Raw genomic sequence first — 22554 nt, 5'->3', positions numbered from 1 at the left:
CATTTATTGAAGTAAAGTATTTTCTGAAAAAAATTGAAATAAAAAAAAATTGTTATTTCTTTAAAATGTTAATTTTAGTTCCATAATATGCCAATAGATGTCGCCACCAGAATGAATGCCAATAGAAGGTCACGTCACAGGCAATTAGAAATTATCTTCATGGAATACTGGTATTATCAAGTGTGACGTTCAAAAAATCACTGATACCACTCAGCAAGCAATGATTTCACTTTTACAAACCCTTCCTTTGAATAGCATCAATTACAGTGATATGTGGTTTCGAATGATTTCGATGATACTGAAATTCTTAGAATAACTGGTCCGTCCGCTTTTCAAAATATTCACAGAAATCTCATTTTCCCTTTTATGACCTCAGTTAAGGAATGGGAGAATAGTTTCCTTCAAGCTGAAAGTTCTATTTCTGGCGTTTCCTCCCCTCCTGCGGGGGACAGCCTTTCTTTTTCTTTCTTTACACCCCTTCTTTTTGCTTTTTTTTTGGGGGGGGGAGATTTTTTGGTGCAAGAGCCATATTTGGCTAAACTGCACCTTCTTTCGGAGGTGTTGGTCTGAGGTGATTTCAGGCGGCAGATGTTCTCTGCGGGGATCATAGTTTCCTGACATTGATTGATACGTAGTTTCGTCAATAAATTCTATGGGAACTAAGAAGGATTGAACTTGAGTGAAAACATTTAACCAACCAGATAAAATATTTGCCAGAAAAAAAAATGCAATTAATTTACGCAATTTTTTTAATGCGTTTTATTACGATTGACATCAAAAACGTTTTAACTCATTTTATGCAAAAGATATGAAAAAAATAATTCTATTTTTTTAAGTAAATGGTTGAAGTAAACTTTTTCTATTTATCATTTATTGATATTGATAAAATTTGATATTTCGAGAATAGAAATCTCTTCAATGGTATATCTTTTCAGTCATTAAATTTAACTGAATTAATTTATTAACTGATTTCAATTTTCGTTTGAATAGCTTTTAATTTTTTGAAATCTGTATGGAAACAATAAATATAGATAACATTATAGTATTTAACTCATCAGATTTATTAAAATTTTCTTAATACTTTGCAAACACCAAACTTGGGAATTATTTAACTTATATATTAAATTTGTGTAAACTAATTTTATAAGTTACGCTAGTTACATAAGAGTATCTTATAGATTCAGCTTGATTTTTACACTCTTAATGAATAGATTGTTATTAAGTGTTTTCATTTATAAATTGAATATTTAAACCGAACAAAAGACAGATTTTTTAGAAAATTATGTAAATACAATGAGATTAAAGCGGACCTCTATTGAATGGGGTCAATTCACGGTCACGTGTCAGGTACCAAACAAACCGCTTCAGTTCAATTTTCAACCGTTCTGCGCATATCAGGATGTCTGCCAATAACGTTGATGAAACCATTATTTAGTAAATGTCACGCTAGCCCAGTGGTTCTTAACCTTTTTAAGCCGCGACCCAAATTTGAGAAATATATATAAAAAAAAATCTTCAATCCTACGACGATTATTTTTTTTAACTTACAAATTTTTTATTTATTTTTTTAATAATAAAGATAAACAAAAGTACTTTTCGATCCAAGGAAAATTTAATTAAAAATCAAGTGTTTTTAATAATTTTTATTGACCAAATTAAAATATATTTATAACTTTTTGAAAATAATTGACATTTTAACTTATTCCTAAAAATTAAAAAAAAGAAATATCAATACATATGTTAAGTCTTTTAAATTTAAAATACAAGTCATACAGTTTTAATGAGAACCTTGTGCTTGCATACATTCATTTTCGATTGTTGATATTTATTCAAGTCGTCATTTCTAAAATGTCTGAAATTTGGTGTATTACTAACTTTTTTGGTTCGACTCAGCGCGACCCAAGAAATATGCTTCGCGACCCAATTTTGGGTCGCGACCCATAGGTTAAGAACCGCTGCGCTAGCCGATCAATTACTAAAAATTTTTTATTTTTTAAAAAAAGAAATTAATATTTTGAATTATTACAAATTTACCATTACAAATTTCGATCTTGAAAATCTTTTATGATTTTGTTGAATAGCATTTTGAAATTCTAGGGGGTTTTTTGAACATGAAATCATTAATTATATTATCGAAATACAATGTTAACTCCTGCATCTCTTAACTCCTTAACTTAAAACGTTAATTCTTTTAACTCCTAAAACCATACAGTTTTGAGGGTGACAAACAAGGCATTTTCCTGTGCTTATTTATGCACGATACTAGTTTGTAAAAACATTTTCTGTGAAAAACAACTAAGAACCTTAAAAAAAATTTTTAATGTAGAATTCATTTTAACATTTAAAACTGATGATTTGAAGATATCTTTATTTAGATAATAAATATCTTGTAATCAATGAAATTTTATGATTCTTTTAATGTACTCTATATTTGTTATTAAAACTTTCTCTGAAAAAATAAAATAAAGTTCCAATAAAAATAACGTGTAGACATCATAAACACTGGAATATAGTTGACTGACAGTCAAAAGGTGGGTTACAACCTTTTTTCATAATTTTTCCCATTCTATAATTTTCAGAAATTTCGTTTTTATTCTATTTTTTTAGATATTAAGGCTTAGCAAGTATTATCGGCATTTTTTTAAATAACTTTATAGAAAATTTATGACTTACTATATTCTCGACCACTGATTTCATTTCTCTTTTCTGTACCTCTCATATAGTTTTTAGCAACAAAAACATTAGAAACTTTATGTTAAAATTGCAATTTATTTATGTGCATTGCAATTAAAAATATTTCTAAAATTAATTTATTGAAAAAAAGAACAAGAATTAGTTAAAATAAATAATTTTAATGCGAACATTGTAATTTTTTCCTCTGGGGAAGAATCCATATTACACTGAAGATGAATATTAAAAGAGAAACTTTAATAAACAAAACTGTTTTCTTTACCAGACTGCCAACCATTTTATTGATGATATATAAAAATCTTTGGTATATGACTTATGCCAATATTTAGATTTTCTGTTATACATTTTAAAAAAAGTATTCCCATTTGGATGAATTTCTATGCATCATCAAAGATGTATTTAAAAATCTGTGATGGGAAAATTTGTCAGTGGCATTTTATTCAAAATATTTTATTTTAAAAATGACTTAAAAATAAATCATATATCTCTTGGGGGGGGGAAACTCGGCATTCTTTGGCGGCAGCGGAATTCTCATGCTAAACGGGCACAGGCAATTTAATTATGTGAATCTCAAATAGTTTCAGTCATGGAAAAATATTAAATATATAACAGTAATTACGACTTGATATCCATTTAAGGGATATCACATATGGAATTTCTTTGCAGCACTAAATATCTGCTGAAATCTTTTTAAGAAAAATAAACATTTTACTGTGGAAGCCTGCAGAGACGGCGGTAGGGGGGGACAAGGGGGCAATTGCCCTCCTTTCGGCAGCAAATTTCCCCCCCCCATCGGCGAGAGAATGAGAGTTTCGTCGGCAAAAGTGTTCACCATTTCAGGACGGTTGTAGAGAGTTTAGCATTATCGAATATGATTATTTAAAAGTCACTGATATTGGAAAATCAAGAAATCACTGAGCAGGTAACGACTTCACATTTACAAGCACTTCCTGTAAATAGCCCCAATCGGTCACGTGACACATAACAAACAAATCATTTCTGTCCAAATTTCAACCGTTCTGCGCATGTCGAGATGTCTGCCAATAACGTTGACGAAAGCATTAAAGTTGAATGTTACGCTAGCAGAATAATTATTCAAAACTTTTGATTTTTTTTAAAATAAATTAATATTTTATTTTCTCCAAATTTTCGTAGTAATGTAATTTTTTTCTTTTCATTAAAATGTTAATTAGTATTTTCAATGCAATTATTGTTTTTATATAATTAATTAATTGGCGCCGTTTTATTCTTTTCTTTCCCATGTCCTTTTTTTTTTTTTTTTTTGGCCAAAAGATACATTTTGACAAATAGCTATGGAAGTGTTTTTGAAAAATTACATATGTTCTTTTTTACATATTATTTCAATGTTATTGAATGTTGAAATTTATGAATATAGTTTTTTAAATAATTATTATTCTTAGATAAGTTTAGATTTTGAAGCTTACTAATAAAATTATTATATATTTTTATTATATTGATTTTTATTAATATTAAGACTTTGATGTTTTCAGTTTGCACAGAGGAAAGAATATGAAAATCAAATTTGTATATATTGAATAAATTATGTTTACGATTTCAAATTATGAAATATAAAAGGTATAGATACCATTTTTTTTAAGTCTATGCAACTTATGAATCAGTTATTTCGTTTTAATTTGTAGAAATCATTAAAGGACAAACAAGCAAAATTACACCTTCATAACTTTTATTTACCCATTGCAAAAAAATATTGATGAAATACATATGATAATTATTGAAAAAAATATGAAGGAATCCCTTTTCCCTCTTTTGTGGTTTTCCGGAGTTCTTTGATATTTGTTCCTTGTACCGACAATATGCGGAAAGCACCCAATCTGCGTCTTTGGGCAAGAGGGGTCCTACAATGGGTCCGATGGCAGATTTATGACCATATTCGTAAAGGCACCGGGCTGTCCAAACAGAGATAAAACTGAATCTCTTCTCAAATCATGTCTGATAATAACTACAGTCCTGTGCGAATTGGGACAAACACAAAAATTTTCACAAATGTTGTTTAATTAACATAGGTTAACTTACATGCACGGTATGGAAATCTAATACAAAATATGTCCTGCTCTAGCTTGAATGAGATCCTGTGCACGGTTTGGCATGGATTCCACTAAATTAGAACAGAAATTTTTGATCTTGTCATCACGAAACCAAACTTTTACAGCATTCTCAATCATTGTTTTCTTTGTTGAGCAGTCTACTTTACTCAAACGTCTCTTTACAATACTCCACAAATTTTCGATGGGATTTACATCAGAAGAATTACCAGGCCAATCCAAAACCGTTATTTTAACCGTTGTATTGTTTAGAGTTCATCATCCCTTCAATTGGTACTAAGCTGCCAGGTCCTCCAGAAGTAAAATAACCCCAAAACATCTGTTTCTGAGAGTGCTTAACTGTTTGAATAAGATGCTGTTCCCTGATGGTTTCTTCACTGTTTCGCCTGACAAACCCTTGGTCGAAACCCTTGCGCAAGAAAATGCGTTTCATCGCTGAATACAACCTTCTTCCAATCTTGTGCAGTCCAGGATTGATATTTCCTGGCCCAATTCAAACGGTTTTTTTTCATTGCAGGTATTAATAACTGTTTTCCGATTGGTGTTCTTGCAAATCTCCCAACTTCAATAAGCCTTCGTCGAACTGTCGATGAATCCACGCTCACACCAGTAGCTAATAATTCTCTCTGAAGATCTCTACTTGTTTTGTAAGGATGCATTGTACTATTTCGTACAAGAAATTTGTCTGTTCGAAGTGTGATCTTGCGTTTGCGTCCACATTTACTCTTTCGTTTTGGACACACTGTCCCAAAATTCTTTTGCTGATTAATAATCCTAGAAACACTAGATTTTCCACCTCCAACAGCTGCAGCAATATCCCTCACAGTCATAGAAGTATGCTGACTAAGGGTAACAATTCTAGTTCTTTTCCTTGGAGTGTTATCCATTTTTTAAATACACATCAGAAGGAGACAATTCACACAAGCGATCACTTCTTACAGCAACTGAAGGGAAAAAATTTCGACATGTCCTGATCACGTGGTCAAACCCGTTTAGACTAGTCAAGGGCAGTCGCACGTTGTAAGAAAATGCAGTTGAAACCGGATTCAGGCAGAAAATCCCCAAGAAAGGAACAATTTTCTTAAAAAATATGCTTGTCCCAATTAATTTGCACAGTACTGTATCTCTGGAAGTAATAAAATGCTTATCGCATTGGACATGAACCAGATTTCTTTCGCATTCAGGCTTCCAGGGACGGCGGTAGAGATTTACCGACGAGGAGGCAAGTCAAATCCGACAGGAGGGCAAGAGAAATATCTCTAATTTGACTTAAAAATAACTCATAATAATTAATTTTACATTTAATTCAAGAAAATAAAGTATTATTTAGCTTTTTTTCTATTCAGATACTAACCCTTTCTTTCATTGTTAAAAATTTGCAAAGATATTTGTAAGAAAAATGTTGTTATTAGTTTCTTTTACTGACTGTCAAAATATCGCTAATATTTCAGCCTATTTTTTATGAGACTCTTGAGATTTAATTGCACAGAGATCTAATTTTAGAAATAAAATATGATTATATTTTATTCTAGGTTGTAGTATATAGATAAGAACATAGATTGCGCCAGAATGGCATGTCACTCTAAATGAACAAATGCATTTTTTTCTCGTGAAATCTGTATAAAAAGAATGTTGAAAAAAAACATTTTGCAAAAAAACTTTTACAGAAATCCAAAATAAAAAATATTCGATGTTTTCACCAAATATCGATTTTTCAGCGTAGTTCCTTATCTAAAATATTTGTTAAATAAGAATTGCGACAACGAGCAGAGAGAGGTGTTTTGAATCCGAAGAGAATAGTGCCCGTACTCAACAAAAAGTTACTATAGTTCGGACACGAACGATATAGAATGCGGGAAAGATACAATGATGTTGTTTCTTAAGAAGGCTGGAGAAAATATTTTCTAAATTTATGTATAAACTTACTTTTTTATGTAAAATATGAAAAATATTCTTATGAAAAATTGACTACTTAAACTTTAGATTCCCCTTGCATTTATTTTTCAATATATATTTAGGCTTAAAAAACCAATGCATTTTATTAAAAAACAATTAGATTTTGAATATGAATTCCCCTATCTTCATTTTTAGGTACGCATTCTTATGGTTAAGTACTTTTTTTAATCCGAAGTTATTGAAAACTAACATCCCACCCCAAAACGTGAGTTTTATTATCTCATTTGCATGTATTGATTTTTTCTTAAACCCCATTGTATACAATGGCAAATCTGACTCGCTTATGGAATTGTTGAATTTTAAATCTGAAATCAAATGAAAGCATTAAGTAATTTAAAATGCAAAAATCACTTGAAAATGCATCATTACCTCAAATGCCCTTTTATTATTCTAGGAATTAAAATAACAATAATTGTCCCAAATAAGATCTGCCATCTAATAAGGAAATTAAGTAAATTCGTATGTCAAGGAGTTAATGCGCTATTTATGAATATCCTAAAAATTTAGAAGTATCTGAAATTATATAGTTTTTGCCGCGAATAGTAATTGAAAGAAAAAAAAATATATATAAACGATACGTTTCCCGATTAGATAATCATAATATTGAATAGTGAGTATGAAGATAGGCAATAATTTATTTAACAAATTAAGTTCATACTTGGATAAATTCTTTTAGTGTTGCTAAAAAGCTATCATACCACAAATATTTATTTATTTTTGTCGTCAACTGCAGTTGGTAATATTTCTTTAGTGTAATAATTGTAGCCTGATAAATTAGATTGTAAAAGAAAACAGATATTTTACTGTTAAATAAGTTTAATTTATAATTATACAATTAACTTACTCCAGTGATTTATAATGAATTCACATAAGCCAACAGCAACGTAACTCTTTTTAGCATGCATATTCACAAGAGTGTCAAAAGAAAAGAGTGTTTTATTAAATTTAGTTTAACCATTAACTAGATTTTAGTCAGACTATTCTCATAGAGAAATGAATAAAATAAATTTATCAATTCGTTACTGAGGAAGTAACAATTATATAGATGACGATTAATTTTAGAACTTGAATTTGAATGATGAATTATGGAAAAAAACTCTATCAACAACTCTATTCATGAATAATATAAAAGCATCGGTTTCTCTAATAATTCCACTGGAGGTAATCGAAGTGATGAAAACAATTTTTTTTCCATAATCTATGATAAATTCTTATCCGAAGGACAAAGTCTGGAAAAAATGTGATATTTTATTTATTGGCCAGCTTATTGATTATTCTGCTAAATTTAGTATAAATTAAATGCTGAATGAACATTATGACATTTAAATAAAATGACTGAGAATTTGTACTCGTCGACAACCATTCGCATTGAATTCTTAGTCGACCGACCAAATTTTTTGACGAAATGGGACATGTCTTATGTCTTATTCACATGTCGTCTTATCGGTTATATTTTCAAAAGTAGTGCAAATTAAAAACTTGATGAACGACATTTGAATCAAATGTCTGAAAATCTGTGGATAAAGTCTTCAACATTCAGTTCATATTTAGTTGCCCAAAAGTTGTCTGCAGAATGCGATATCTTATTGACTTGTTGCATATATTGCCAAATCTAGTGTATATTATAAGCTAAATGAAGGACATTTCAATCAAATGTCTAAAAATCTGCAGATTTAACGTCTTCGGTATTCACCGCATTGAGTTCATACTCGGCCGACCAAAAATTGCCAGCAAAATGAAAATATCACCTTTCGATATCTTATTCACTTGTTACCTTGTCGGTTATATTGCCAAAAGTAGTACAAATTATAAGCTTAATGAAAGACATTTGAAAGAAATGTCTAAGAATCTGCGAACTTATCATCTTCGACATCTATTACATTCAGTTCCTAGTCCGGTCTATCAAAAATTATTGGCAAAATATGGTATATTATTGGCCTACCACCCTATTGATTATTTTGCCGAATATAGTCAAAATACGTTAACTGTTACTTGGAATACTTCGACTGTTTACAATATATTAACTAAGGTAGATTTTAAATAATCATATTCGATAATGCTAAACTCTCTACAACCGTCCTGAAATGGTGAACACTTTTGCCGACGAAACTCTCAATCTCTCGCCGATGGGGGGGGGGGGCAATTGGCTGCCGAAAGGAGGGCAATTGCCCCCTTGCCCCCCCCCCCTACCGCCGTCTCTGCAGGCTTCCACAGTAAAATATTTATTTTTCTTAAAAGGATTTCAGCAGATATTTAGTGCTGCAAAGAAATTCCATATGTGATACCCCTTAAATGGATATCAAGTCGTAATTACTGTTATATATTTAATATTTTTCCATGACTGAAACTATTTGAGATTCACATAATTAAACTGCCTGTGCCCGTTTAGCATGAGAATTCCGCTGCCGCCAAAGAATGCCGAGTTTTTCCCCCCCAAGAGATATATGATTTATTTTTAAGTCATTTTTAAAATAAAATATTTTGAATAAAATGCCACTGACAAATTTCCCTATCACAGATTTTTAAATACATCTTTGATGATGCATAGAAATTCATCCAAATGGGAATACTTTTTTTAAAATGTATAACAGAAAATCTAAATATTGGCATATGTCATATACCAAAGATTTTTATATATCATCAATAAAATGGTTGGCAGTCTGGTAAAGAAAACAGTTTTGTGTATTAAAGTTTCTATTTTAATATTCATCTTCAGTGTAACATGGATTCTTCCCCAGAGGAAAAAATTACAATGTTCGCATTAAAATTATTTATTTTAACTAATTCTTGTTTTTTTTTCAATAAATTAATTTTAGAAATATTTTTAATTGCAATGCACATAAATAAATTGCAATTTTAACATAAAGTTTCTAATGTTTTTGTTGCTAAAAACTATATGAGAGGTACAGAAAAGAGAAATGAAATCAGTGGTCGAGAATATAGTAAGTCATAAATTTTCTATAAAGTTTTTTAAAAAAATGCCGATAATACTTGCTAACCTTAATATCTAAAAAAATAGAATAAAAACGAAATTTCTGAAAATTATAGAATGGGAAAAATTATGAAAAAGGGTTGTAACCCACCTTTTGACTGTCAGTCAACTATATTCCAGTGTTTATGATGTCTACACGTTATTTTTATTGGAACTTTATTTTATTTTTTCAGAGAGAGTTTTAATAACAAATATAGAGTACATTAAAAGAATCATAAAATTTCATTCATTACAAGATATTTATTATCTAAATAAAGATATCTTCAAATCATCAGTTTTAAATGTTAAAATGAATTCTACATTAAAAATTTTTTTTAAGGTTCTTAGTTGTTTTTCACAGAAAATGTTTTTACAAACTAGTATCGTGCATAAATAAGCACAGGAAAATGCCGCGCTGAGTCGAACCAAAAAAGTTAGTAATACACCAAATTTCAGACATTTTAGAAATGACGACTTGAATAAATATCAACAATCGAAAATGAATGTATTCAAGCACAAGGTTCTCATTAAAACTGTGACTTGCATTTTAAATTTAAAAGACTTAACATATGTATTGATATTTCTTTTTTTTTTTTAGGAATAAGTTAAAATGTCAATTATTTTCAAAAAGTTATAAATATATTTTAATTTGGTCAATAAAAATTATTAAAAACACTTGATTTTTAATTAAATTTTCCTTCGATCAAAAAGTACTTTTGTTTATCTTTATTATTAAAAAAATAAATAAAAATTTTGTAAGTTAAAAAAAATAATCGTCGTAGGATTGAAGATTTTTTTTATATATATTTCTCAAATTTGGGTCGCGGCTTAAAAAGGTTAAGAACCACTGGGCTAGCGTAACATTTACTAAATAATGGTTTCATCAACGTTATTGGCAGACATCCTGATATGTGCAGAACGGTTGAAAATTGAAATGAAGCGGTTTGTTTGGTACCTGACACGTGACCGTGAATTGACCCCATTCAATAGAGGTCCGCTTTAATCTCATTGTATTTACATAATTTTCTAAAAAATCTGTCTTTTGTTCGGTTCAAATATTCAATTTATAAATGAAAACACTTAATAACAATCTATTCATTAAGAGTGTAAAAATCAAGCTGAATCTATAAGATACTCTTATGTAACTAGCGTAGAATATAAAATTAGTTTACACAAATTTAATATATAAGTTAAATAATTCCCAAGTTTGGTGTTTGCAAAGTATTAAGAAAATTTTAATAAATCTGATGAGTTAAATACTATAATGTTATCTATATTTATTGTTTCCATACAGATTTCTAAAAATTAAAAGCTATTCAAACGAAAATTGAAATCAGTTAATAAATTAATTCAGTTAAATTTAATGACTGAAAAGGTATACCATTGAAGAGATTTCTATTCTCGAAATATCAAATTTTATCAATATCAATAAATGATAAATAGAAAAAGTTTACTTCAACCATTTACTTAAAAAAATAGAATTATTTTTTTCATATCTTTTGCATAAAATGAGTTAAAACGTTTTTGATGTCAATCGTAATAAAACGCATTAAAAAAATTGCGTAAATTAATTGCATTTTTTTTTCTGGCAAATATTTTATCTGGTTGGTTAAATGTTTTCACTCAAGTTCAATCCTTCTTAGTTCCCATAGAATTTATTGACGAAACTACGTATCAATCAATGTCAGGAAACTATGATCCCCGCAGAGAACATCTGCCGCCTGAAATCACCTCAGACCAACACCTCCGAAAGAAGGTGCAGTTTAGCCAAATATGGCTCTTGCACCAAAAAATCTCCCCCCCCCAAAAAAAAAAAAAAGCAAAAAGAAGGGGTGTAAAGAAGGAAAAAGAAAGGCTGTCCCCCGCAGGAGGGGAGGAAACGCCAGAAATAGAACTTTCAGCTTGAAGGAAACTATTCTCCCATTCCTTAACTGAGGTCATAAAAGGGAAAATGAGATTTCTGTGAATATTTTGAAAAGCGGACGGACCAGTTATTCTAAGAATTTCAGTATCATCGAAATCATTCGAAACCACATATCACTGTAATTGATGCTATTCAAAGGAAGTGTTTGTAAAAGTGAAATCATTGCTTGCTGAGTGGTATCAGTGATTTTTTGAACGTCACACTTGATAATACCAGTATTCCATGAAGATAATTTCTAATTGCCTGTGACGTGACCTTCTATTGGCATTCATTCTGGTGGCGACATCTATTGGCATATTATGGAACTAAAATTAACATTTTAAAGAAATAACAATTTTTTTTTATTTCAATTTTTTTCAGAAAATACTTTACTTCAATAAATGAATTAAATAAATGGTTTTGAAAAAAAATCAGACTAAAAACTTTAGCTGAAATACATAAATTAAGTCAATCCCAAGTTATTTAAATTAATAAATAAACTTTTAATTGTAATTAAAATTTTTATTATTAATACTAGATAATAAATTTTAATCAAAAATGTGATTAAAATAACAGTTATTTGGAACAAATGTTTAAAAATAACTATAGCAAAAAAATTTGTTATTCAAACAATCGTGGATTATGCATCTTTTAACCACAATCTTGTTTTTTCAGGGTTGATGAATATTTTAAACATTATCATTGTTACAGCTTCACGCCGATAGATGGCGTATCTGTCGAGTACAAAGTTCTGTTAATTCCTTTTTTGTATCAGAACGTAGAGTGTGTAAGAACGATTCTGTGAGGAGACGAGGCATCTAACTGTGAGAGGTCTCCTAATCTGTAACAGTCTACATGAAGTGGCACAAAAAATGTGTCCGAAAATAAAATGGTGTTCACCAGAAAGAAATGAGTAATTATTTGTAGAGAATTACATTAAGTGGTCCGTCGACTACGCAGTATTGAACCATCGAGAGTTTAGAGAAGTCGGCAAGTGTTTCTGTTTTGCCGCGTGTGTTTATTTGATATTGTTCTCAGTGAATTCTGAATCCTTAGAGTGATCTTCAATGGATATAAAAGTGTAAATTCCTATGATTGGACTATCCGATGATTGGATTATTATGTCCGTTTTGGTTTCAGGGTAACTGTGAGTATACTTTTGTTTTCCAAATTTGTGTATTAGTTTCGTTTTTATGAGTTGCATATATTCAGAGTTCTCTTTTCAAAATGCTTTCAAAACTTAAAAAGAGTGAATTAATTGAAGTTGCCGAGGAACTAGAAATTGATATTCCTTCGGGTGCCAAAGTAGTTACTATTAAAGATTTAATTGAAAAGAGCGAGATCTATATAGATAATTATGAATTCGTAAAAACTATAGTTGAGTCAATAATTGATAGGAAAAAAGATTACGAGAAAAATGAAGCACAGAAACTAGAATTGGAAAAACTTAAACTCTACGAGAAAAATGAAGCACAGAAACTAGAATTGGAAAAACTTAAACTCTACGAGAAAAATGAAGCACAGAAAGTAGAATTGGAAAAACTTAAACTCGCGCAATTAGAAAAACAACTTGAGCTTGCGAATTTACAAAAAGATGTAACACAAAAGGTTAATGTTACAAATAGCGATTCTGATTCTAATTTTAGCTTAGAAAGTTTGATAAAAAGTGTCAAAACTTTAACTATTCCTGTTCCTACACGAGCAGAGTCGTATAATTTATTTTTCCAATCGCTTGAAAGAGCTTTCAAAACCAAAAATGTCCCAGAACAATTCAAATCAGAGATCCTATTAAATATTTTAGGCGAAAAAGTTACCAACTTAATGATATATTTAAATGAAGATGAATTGTGTATGTATGACAAATTAAAAGAATTAGTGTTAAAAGAATTTCAGTCCACCCCACAAGAAGTTTTAAATAATTTCCGTAAAGCGAAAAAACGTCCAAACGAAAGCTATATCCAGTTTGCATCGCGACTTAGTGCAGCTTTTGATTATTATTGTCAATTAAGAAAGGTAAATGATTTTAAGGGAGTTTGTGAACTCATGGTTTCGGAAAAAATATTTGATTCATTAGATCGTGAACTACAAATTCATATTGGCGTGAAACAAGGAGAATCTTGGTATGTGCCATCAGATTTGGCCAGGCATTGCGATATTTATGTATCGTCAAAATTCAAAAATGATAGTAATGTGTTTTCACGACCGCAAATTGTAAACCATTCTCAAAAATATCGTAAAGAATACAGTCCACAAAAAGCTTTTGTATCGGAAGTTAAAACTCCGAAATGTGTAATTTGTAAATCTAATGAAAATCATTCCCTGAATGTATGTCCTGTGTTCAAAAATATGCTTGTTAATGAGAGAATAGAAGTCGTTAAAAATAAGCAATTATGTTTTAATTGTTTAAATCACCATAAAATTGCTAACTGTTATTCAAAATCCAGTTGCTCCATTTGCAAAAAACGACATAACACTCTTTTGCACTTGGGAAATACTCAAAGCGAAACTGAAACTCGCTCGCAAAATGCTAACGCGGGATTAAATCCAAGGTCAAATGTATTCGTTCCGCGAATTGAAAATCCTAGTCATAATTCTTCACAACTGACGAATGAGTCACCTGCGAACAGTACGCATTCATTCACTGCTACCAACTTAAATCTAAACAAAATGGTTTTATTAAGTACTGCAAATGTAATGATTCAAAATAATGGAGGAATGTTTATGAGTGCACGTGCGTTACTGGATGTTGGTAGTATGAGTCATTTCATTTCAAAACGTTTAGCCGATAAACTGAATTTGAAAAAAGAAGGACGAAACATTGTGGTTTCTGGACTAAATCAATCTTCTTCTGTTATTAACTGGATCGTAAAAACAAAAATTTCGAACGTTAGCGGAAGCTTTGAAAAGGGAATTGAGTTATTGGTAGTGCCGCATATAACAGATAGTATCCCCTCCAAACAATTTGACATTGATACGCTAGAATTAGATAGTTTCAATTTAGCGGATGTGAGTTTCAATGAACCTGGAGAGGTGGATATTTTATTAGGTGCCCAAATATTCTATGAACTTTTAAGATCGGGTCAAATTAGGTTTCCGGGAACAGACATTGTTTTTCAAAATACTGTGTTTGGGTTTGTTGCTACCGGAAGTGTTCCAATAGAAAACGAAACTACTGTTCATTGTGGGTTGGTAATAGAAGATTTGGATGCAAATTTAAGGAAATTTTGGGAAATTGAAGATGTTGAGGGGGATAAATTACAAAATGATGAGAGTTTAATATGTGAAGATCATTTCATGAAAACACATTTCAGAAATGACGATGGAAGCTATGTTGTTAAAATGCCGTTTAAAATAGACCCCCCATGTTTAGGCGAATCAAAACACATTGCTACTAAAAGATTTAATTCACTTTGGCAACGTTTGAAGAGAGAACCAGAGTATAGGCAACTATACAGCGAATTTTTAACTGAGTATGAGAATTTGGGGCATATGCAGGCAACTTGCGAAACTCCAAGGTACATTATGCCTCATCATGGCGTTTTTAGGCCAGAAAGTAGTACTACAAAATTACGCGTTGTTTTCAACGCATCAGAGGCAACGTCATCTGGACAATCGCTTAATGATAATTTGTATTCAGGATCTGTTGTCCAAGATGATTTGTTTGCTATTTTGTTGAGGTTTCGAAAACATTCTATAGTTTTCACCGCTGATATAAAAAAGATGTATCGTCAAATTTGGATGCATCCAGATCAGTGTGATTTACAATGTATTTTATGGAAGGATTTAGAGGAAGAGAAATTACGTGTATTTAAGTTGCTCACTGTTACCTACGGAACCAAATGCGCTCCTTACTTGGCGACCAGAGTACTAAAACAAATATGCTGTGATGAGCAGAACAACTATCCTTTAGCCGCTGCTGCTGGCAAAGATTTTTACGTCGATGATATACTCAGTGGTACCGAGGATTTATCTTCTGCCATTGAACTACAAGACCAGTTAATACATTTGTTAAAATCAGCTGGTATGGAGCTTCACAAATGGAGCTCAAATAATCCTGTTTTGTTACAAAATGTACCAACGTCGGACCGAGAATACAATTTCGATAACCCCAACTCAGCAACTTTAAAAACTTTGGGATTACAATTCAATCCTGAAAAGGATACATTTAGTTTTAGTGTTCAAAAAATTGTGAGACCTGCAACAAAAAGAACAATGCTATCGGACATATCCAGATTGTTTGATCCTTTAGGTCTCTTAGGACCTTTGATAATCACAGCGAAGGTGTTCTTGCAGAAGTTGTGGATTTTGAGAATTGATTGGGACGATGAAGTTCCCTTACACTTAAATAGAGAGTGGGAAAAATTTAGTTCTGAATTGAGTCAATTGAAAAATCTAAACATAGATCGTCATGTGTTATGTTCTGAAGTTCTGAAAGTAGACCTGATAGGCTTCGGAGATGCTTCGAAAAATGCATATGGTTGTGCTGTCTACACCAGGTCTTTGTCAAGGTCTGGTGAAATAAAGGTGTCACTCTTATGCAGCAAATCTCGAGTGGCTCCCATCAAAGAAATTAGTATCCCACGTTTGGAGCTGTGTGCAGCGGATCTGCTTTCCAAGCTTACCGTTAAGGTTCTGTCATCCTTGCAACTAGACATTGATGGAGTACATTTGTACTCGGACTCCACTGTGGTGCTTGCTTGGATCAAAACTCCACCAACATTGTTGAAAACTTTTGTGGCTAATCGAGTCGCTAGGATTCAAGAGTATACTAAGAACTTCCAATGGCATTATGTAAATACTGCTGAGAATCCTGCGGACTTGATATCACGAGGAGTTTTCCCTTCAAAGATCCAACAGTTGGACATTTGGTGGAATGGACCGTCTTTTCTTTCATCTAGTAGCTGTCCAAACTTCAATGACGATCCTGGTGTCTCAGATGATGAATATCTTCTTGAGGTGAAAAGAACTGCAAGGAACTCTGAACTGAATAATGATCCTATGATTAATCTTTCCATTTGTAATACTCCTAGTTTTTTACAGTGCATATTAGATATAAGTAATAATTATAGTAAAATTGTTCGTATTTTAAGTTATGTTTTCAGGTTTGTCAAGAATCTAAAAGAAGCAGTGAAGACGACAGGCCCACTGAATGCTGAGGAATTGAACTATGCAGAGACATTTTTAATTAAAAATGTCCAAATCCAAGAGTTTGCCAAAGACGTCAGTAGTCTCCAAAAACACCACTGTGTGCCTCCTGGTAGTAAATTAAAAACTTTGAATCCTTTCTTGGATTCTAAAGGATTGTTAAGAGTCGGAGGACGGTTGGATAATAGTAATTTTAATTTTAATAAAAAGCATCAAATAATTTTGCCAAAAAGCCATAGATTAACTTTAATTATAATAGAACATTTTCACAATAAATATTTACATGTTGGTGCTTCTTCCTTGCTATATCTGGTTAGAGAGAAATTTTGGCCTCTAAATGGACGTAATAGCTGCAGAAAAATCGTTCATCAATGTATCATTTGTTTCAAAGCCCAACCAATTGCACCTTCTCAAATCATGGGCAATTTGCCCAAGGAAAGAGTGTCTCCAGATTTTGCTTTTAATTGTGCTGGTGCCGATTTCTGTGGGCCGTTTTATATTAAGAATAAAGCTCAGCGTAAAGGTGCTTTACAAAAAATTTATATTTGTATTTTTGTATGTTTTTGTTTTAAAGCTGTTCATATAGAAATTGTTTCAGATTTGACTTCTGATTCCTTTATATCGACTTTAAAACGATTCATGGCTCGAAGAGGTAAATGTGCGAAACTATTTTCAGATAATGCTAAGAATTTTGTAGGAGCTAATAGAGAAATTAAAAAACTTCATGAAATGGTTAGCAAACCAGATGAAAAGCTGGCAGGCTATTTAGCTGCAGAAGGCATTGAGTGGAAATTTATTCCACCTAGATCCCCACACTTTGGCGGTCTTTGGGAGGCAGCTATAAAGTCATTTAAATACCATTTAAAAAGAGTTGTTAAGGGAATAAACTTAACTTATGAAGAGTTCTTAACGAGATAATGAGGGGTGCAAATTGAGGGAATTTTGAATTCTCGTCCACTTTGCCCCTTGTCAGCTAACGAGGACGATTTTGAGGTTCTTACTCCTGCACATTTTTTAATAAATAGGTCTTTAACCTCTTTGAGTGAGCCTGATTTGACAAATTTAAAAGAAAGTCATCTCAAGAAATGGCAAAAGGTAACTAGACTTGTACAATATATGTGGAAATTTTGGCATCGTAATTATTTAAGTCAATTACAACAGAGATCTAAATGGATGTTTGACAAAAATAATGTAAAATTAGGAGATTTAGTGTTATTAATTGAAGATAATTTGCCTTGTTATAAATGGGCTATGGGTAGAATAATTAAAATTTATTATGGCGATGATAAGAAAATTCGTGTTGTTAAGATTAAAACACAGTCTAGTGTTTGTAAAAGAGCCATTTCTAAAATTTGTGTATTGCCTATGGAACATAATTAATTTGTAATATTTGATGTTGAAATTTGTAAGGTTTGATTCTTATTTCTTAGAGATATTTATTATTATGTATATTGTGTATTTTTTACTAGCTTTGTGTAAAAGTTGTAATATTGTTTATGTTATTGAACATTGTAATGTCTTGAAACCTTGGGGTTTCAAGGTGGGGAGTATGTTACAGCTTCACGCCGATAGATGGCGTATCTGTCGAGTACAAAGTTCTGTTAATTCCTTTTTTGTATCAGAACGTAGAGTGTGTAAGAACGATTCTGTGAGGAGACGAGGCATCTAACTGTGAGAGGTGTCCTAATCTGTAACAGTCTACATGAAGTGGCACAAAAAATGTGTCCGAAAATAAAATGGTGTTCACCAGAAAGAAATGAGTAATTATTTGTAGAGAATTACAATCATAAAAATTAAGAATTAGCTCTAAAAATTATTTTTTTTTAAATACATAATACTCTCGAAATTTAATGTATATATTATAGCAAAATTTACTCGAAATTTCAAATTTATCAAACTGAACACGAATATGGATCTAGAGATGCATAATCCACGATTTTTTGAATAACAAATAATATTGCTATTGTTATTTTTAAATATGCGTTCCAAATATCTGTTATTTCAATCATATTATTAATTAAAAATTATTACTTAATATTAAATATAAAATTTATTAATTGTAATTAATACTTAATATGCTAATTTAATTAACGTGTGATTGAATTAATTTATCTGTTTCAGCTTACTTCTTAAATATTATTTTTTTTTCTCAAAATTATTTATTTAATTTATTTATTAAGAGTGAACCATTTTCTGGAAAAGATGAGTTAAAAATATATGTCATTTCTTTAAAATGTTTACTTTAGTTCTATATTCTACCAATAGATTGCGCCAGCAGTATACAGAGTACATGTAATCAAAGTCAATCATGTCACGAACAATTAAAAATGATCTGTATGGAATAGCGCATCATCAAATACGAATATCGGTCACTCCCGTAAAGTGGAGCGGTGACTTCGCACTTTCCTGTGAAATCACCACTCCGATAAATTTCAGTGATATGCAATTCAATGATACGATACGATAATTCCAATAACCAGTCCGTTCACTTTTCAATCCAATCACATATTTCTTCCATTGGACCAATCCAATCACAGCGCTTCCATTGGACAGATCGTTTCGATTCTTAATTTCCAGTAAAGTCACTGCTCCGGCAAATTTCAGTGATATCGTATCGATTGTTACTTTCTATCGTGATCCAAAACCTGTAATCGAAATATCATCAGTAAGATCGTATCAAGGATTTGAATCACACCCCTCTTTGAAAAGTATTGATCACTTGTATTTGTGACTTTTTGATATTGGTTACGTAATAACCGCTCTGAAAATATTCGTCATCCCTGTATGGATCAAGTTTGATTGCCGAGAATATTAACTAATTATTGGTATTTATGAATATTTTTTTTATTGAAAACATTGCCTGATAATAATAATATAAAAATATAAAAAGTTTTGATAAAAAGAATCTAAAAGTTCGTTTTAATTTTTCAAAAGACAATACGGTCGATTATAGTGTGTTTGGTTTGCCCACCTCTTTTTAATTATTATTATTAAGTAGCCTCGAGCCCAAACGCGGTGCTCAAGGTTTATTATCATTTCACGCCAAACACGCCAGTGTGCTCGTTATTACTCTCGTCGTAAGGTAAATATTTGTTCTTGTGCAGTTTTGGCTGAATTTGAAAATTCTAAAACACGAGTTTGGAATAAAAAGCTGCCTTTATTTGTGGTATGCTTTTGCTTTTACTTCTGGAAATTGCTGATCAATTGCCATAGTTTAAATTTGAAAGCATTTTTTTGAAAGGTGACGGACAGTAAATGTATATTTATTTTGGCTTCTTCAAGTTGCTAAACATTTGCCATATTGTAAATTCCTCCTTACTGTAAAGGTTTTCTATTAAATTTTAAAATATGAACTCTAATTGTTCCATCTGCCATGAACCATTTAAACCCGCAATTGCTATGGTTACCACCCTGTGTGGGCACATCTTCCATTTCAGTTGTATAAGTAATTGGCTTGAACACTGCGGCGTAAACGGATCTTGCCCAGAATGCAGGAGAAAAGTTGATAAACAAAGTCTCATCACACTTTTCTTTAACTGGGATGATAATAACGTAGAAGATGAATTAAGAAAACAACTGCATGAAATGTACTTAGAAATAAAGGAACTCCAGACATCTAATGATTTATTAAAGAGGTCTTTGAATGAATTAAATAAGGACGTAGAAAATTCTCATAAAGACATGGAAAGCTTGAGACTTTTAAATCGTTTTGCTCTTTCTGATAAAGAAGATTGTGAAAGGAAAATAGAGACATTATTGGATTGTCAAAGAAAATATTGCGAGGATATCCAGAATTTTCAGATAATTTGTACTCATCTTGAAGAAAAAAACAAAATTTTGCATCAAAACGAGGAGGCATTTATTGAAGAGATTCTTATTATAAAAAGGGAAAATGAAAAGCTAGGCCGTATTAAAGCTGAATATGAAGAGTTATGGCAATTATTTGATAAATTAGAGTTTACGGGGGAATATATCAACTATCTTAAGAAAATTGTTTTCTCAAATGTTGATGACGTAAATTTAGCTTTAAATGGATGTAGTGAAGAAGAGAAATTAAATAAAATAGCTTTATATTGTTCAGAAATAAAGCGAGGGAATTCTGTTTTGATGGAACAGAAAGCACATTTACAAAATATATCAGCTCTATCACGTTAAAAGCTCTATCACGTTCTTCTCCTACCCTGATTACCATTTTAAAAAATGCAGCAGATTTGACAAGTTTACTAACATTCCAGGAAATAAGAGACTGAATGTTTCAAAAGTATTTCCTTATTTTCCTGATTGCCAGGAATAGAGAAAATTCAAAAGACAGAGAAATCCACAGCACGGATGCTTTTAATGCTGTAATTACTTTTGTTGCTAGACATATTATTGTGGACAGTGAAATGAGGAAAATACCATTCAGAAAGAAAACTATGTAATTTTAGAAGACATTATAATGTTAATATATTATAATGTTTTATGCAATAATTTTATTTGTTAGAGGTATGGTCATCACATGCTGATGTTCAGCAGAGTACTGTAAAATGTATAAAGGTAATTAGAGGTAAATTATATACTTGTTTTTAAAGAATTTGTATGGTAAATAATTTTTTGAAGATTTAAAACAAAGCTTTAGAGTCATGGATCTTTTATGAGAGTGCAAATTTAATCATTTATTTTAATACTTTTTAAATATTTATTTGCATTCCTTTAAAATATTTTTACTTTATTTTTTAAAAAATGAAAAATGGTTCTAATGTGGATATGTTAAAAAAAATTAGAAGAGTATAGAAAATAAGCATACAAACATTATATATAACTTAATTTTAAATTGGTATTTTATAAATTTTCCTAAATTTTTTTAAGTTATCAATTGAGAAATGCACATTTCTATAGATTCTTCAAGAATAATTTACTAAATAGTTGAAAACATATCATTAAACTTGCTGGAAGTAGCATTTATATATCTATTCTCTAAACAATCTGCTTTCAAATTTTTTGTAATGATTCTGAAGTTTAAAATTTTATTCAAAAAGCTTCATTAGTATTTTCTCTTGCATATAATGTGCATTGGAGCATTATAAATTTTATTAGTGTAAATAAGGCTACAAAATATTTTTCTATTAAAAATGGGTTAAAGAATGAAAATTTTTTTATAACTCCTGCTATAGCTGAACGAAACGAGTAATTCTCTATCAGTTATGTCTAGATCTTTAAAAAATGTATGAAATTAATACTTTTAACTTAAAAATTAACCATTTTTATATTTGATAATATTTTTACCCAAATAATTGTAGGAAATTTTAATCAGTCAGTTAGTGAACTTGATTCCTGTTAAGAGAAATATTATTTTGTGGAATTTTTACGAATAAATTTTTTTTTTCTATTTTCTTCCGATTATATATCAATATTTCAAATAACTTGTATTTTATAAGATTAATAGAACTTGGCGTTTCTGAACAAATTTAAATGTGAATTTTAATCGTAAGTTTTTGATTTTTCATGTTTGCAAATAATTAGTAATTTGTATATGTATAAATTTGGGTTTATTCGTATCTTCATGTAAGTAAGACTTTAACTGTTCTAAAAACTAAACTAAAAAAAGGCATTGTTTCACATCTTGAAAATTTGGTTTTATTTATTTACAATATTCTTGTAAACCTGTATATTGAAAAGTTGTAAAATGATATTCTTTTTTTTTATTTTTAGTATTATATGAATATTTTAAGAGAATTTTCAGAAAATTAAAATTCTTTGTTTTATTCATAATCTTAAGACTTAAGCTGACATATATGAACCATCTCAAGTACGACTTATTGTAA

General features: G+C 30.6%; 1 protein-coding gene across 1 annotated transcript; it reads left to right on the top strand.

Moving 5' to 3' along the window:
- Positions 1 to 19809: 19809 nt before the first annotated feature.
- On the top strand, positions 19810 to 21384 carry LOC129958779 (E3 ubiquitin-protein ligase TRAIP-like). Its single transcript, XM_056071455.1, has one exon. The coding sequence runs from the start codon at positions 20099 to 20101 to the stop codon at positions 20903 to 20905; it is 807 nt and encodes a 268-aa protein (XP_055927430.1). The 5' UTR covers positions 19810 to 20098; the 3' UTR covers positions 20906 to 21384.
- Positions 21385 to 22554: the final 1170 nt, after the last annotated feature.

The sequence above is a fragment of the Argiope bruennichi genome, chromosome X1 (assembly GCF_947563725.1).
Source record: "Argiope bruennichi chromosome X1, qqArgBrue1.1, whole genome shotgun sequence".
NCBI lineage: Eukaryota > Metazoa > Arthropoda > Arachnida > Araneae > Araneidae > Argiope > Argiope bruennichi.
The sequence above is the reverse complement of the archived record's forward strand: the minus strand, read 5'-3'. Positions and strand labels throughout refer to the sequence as shown.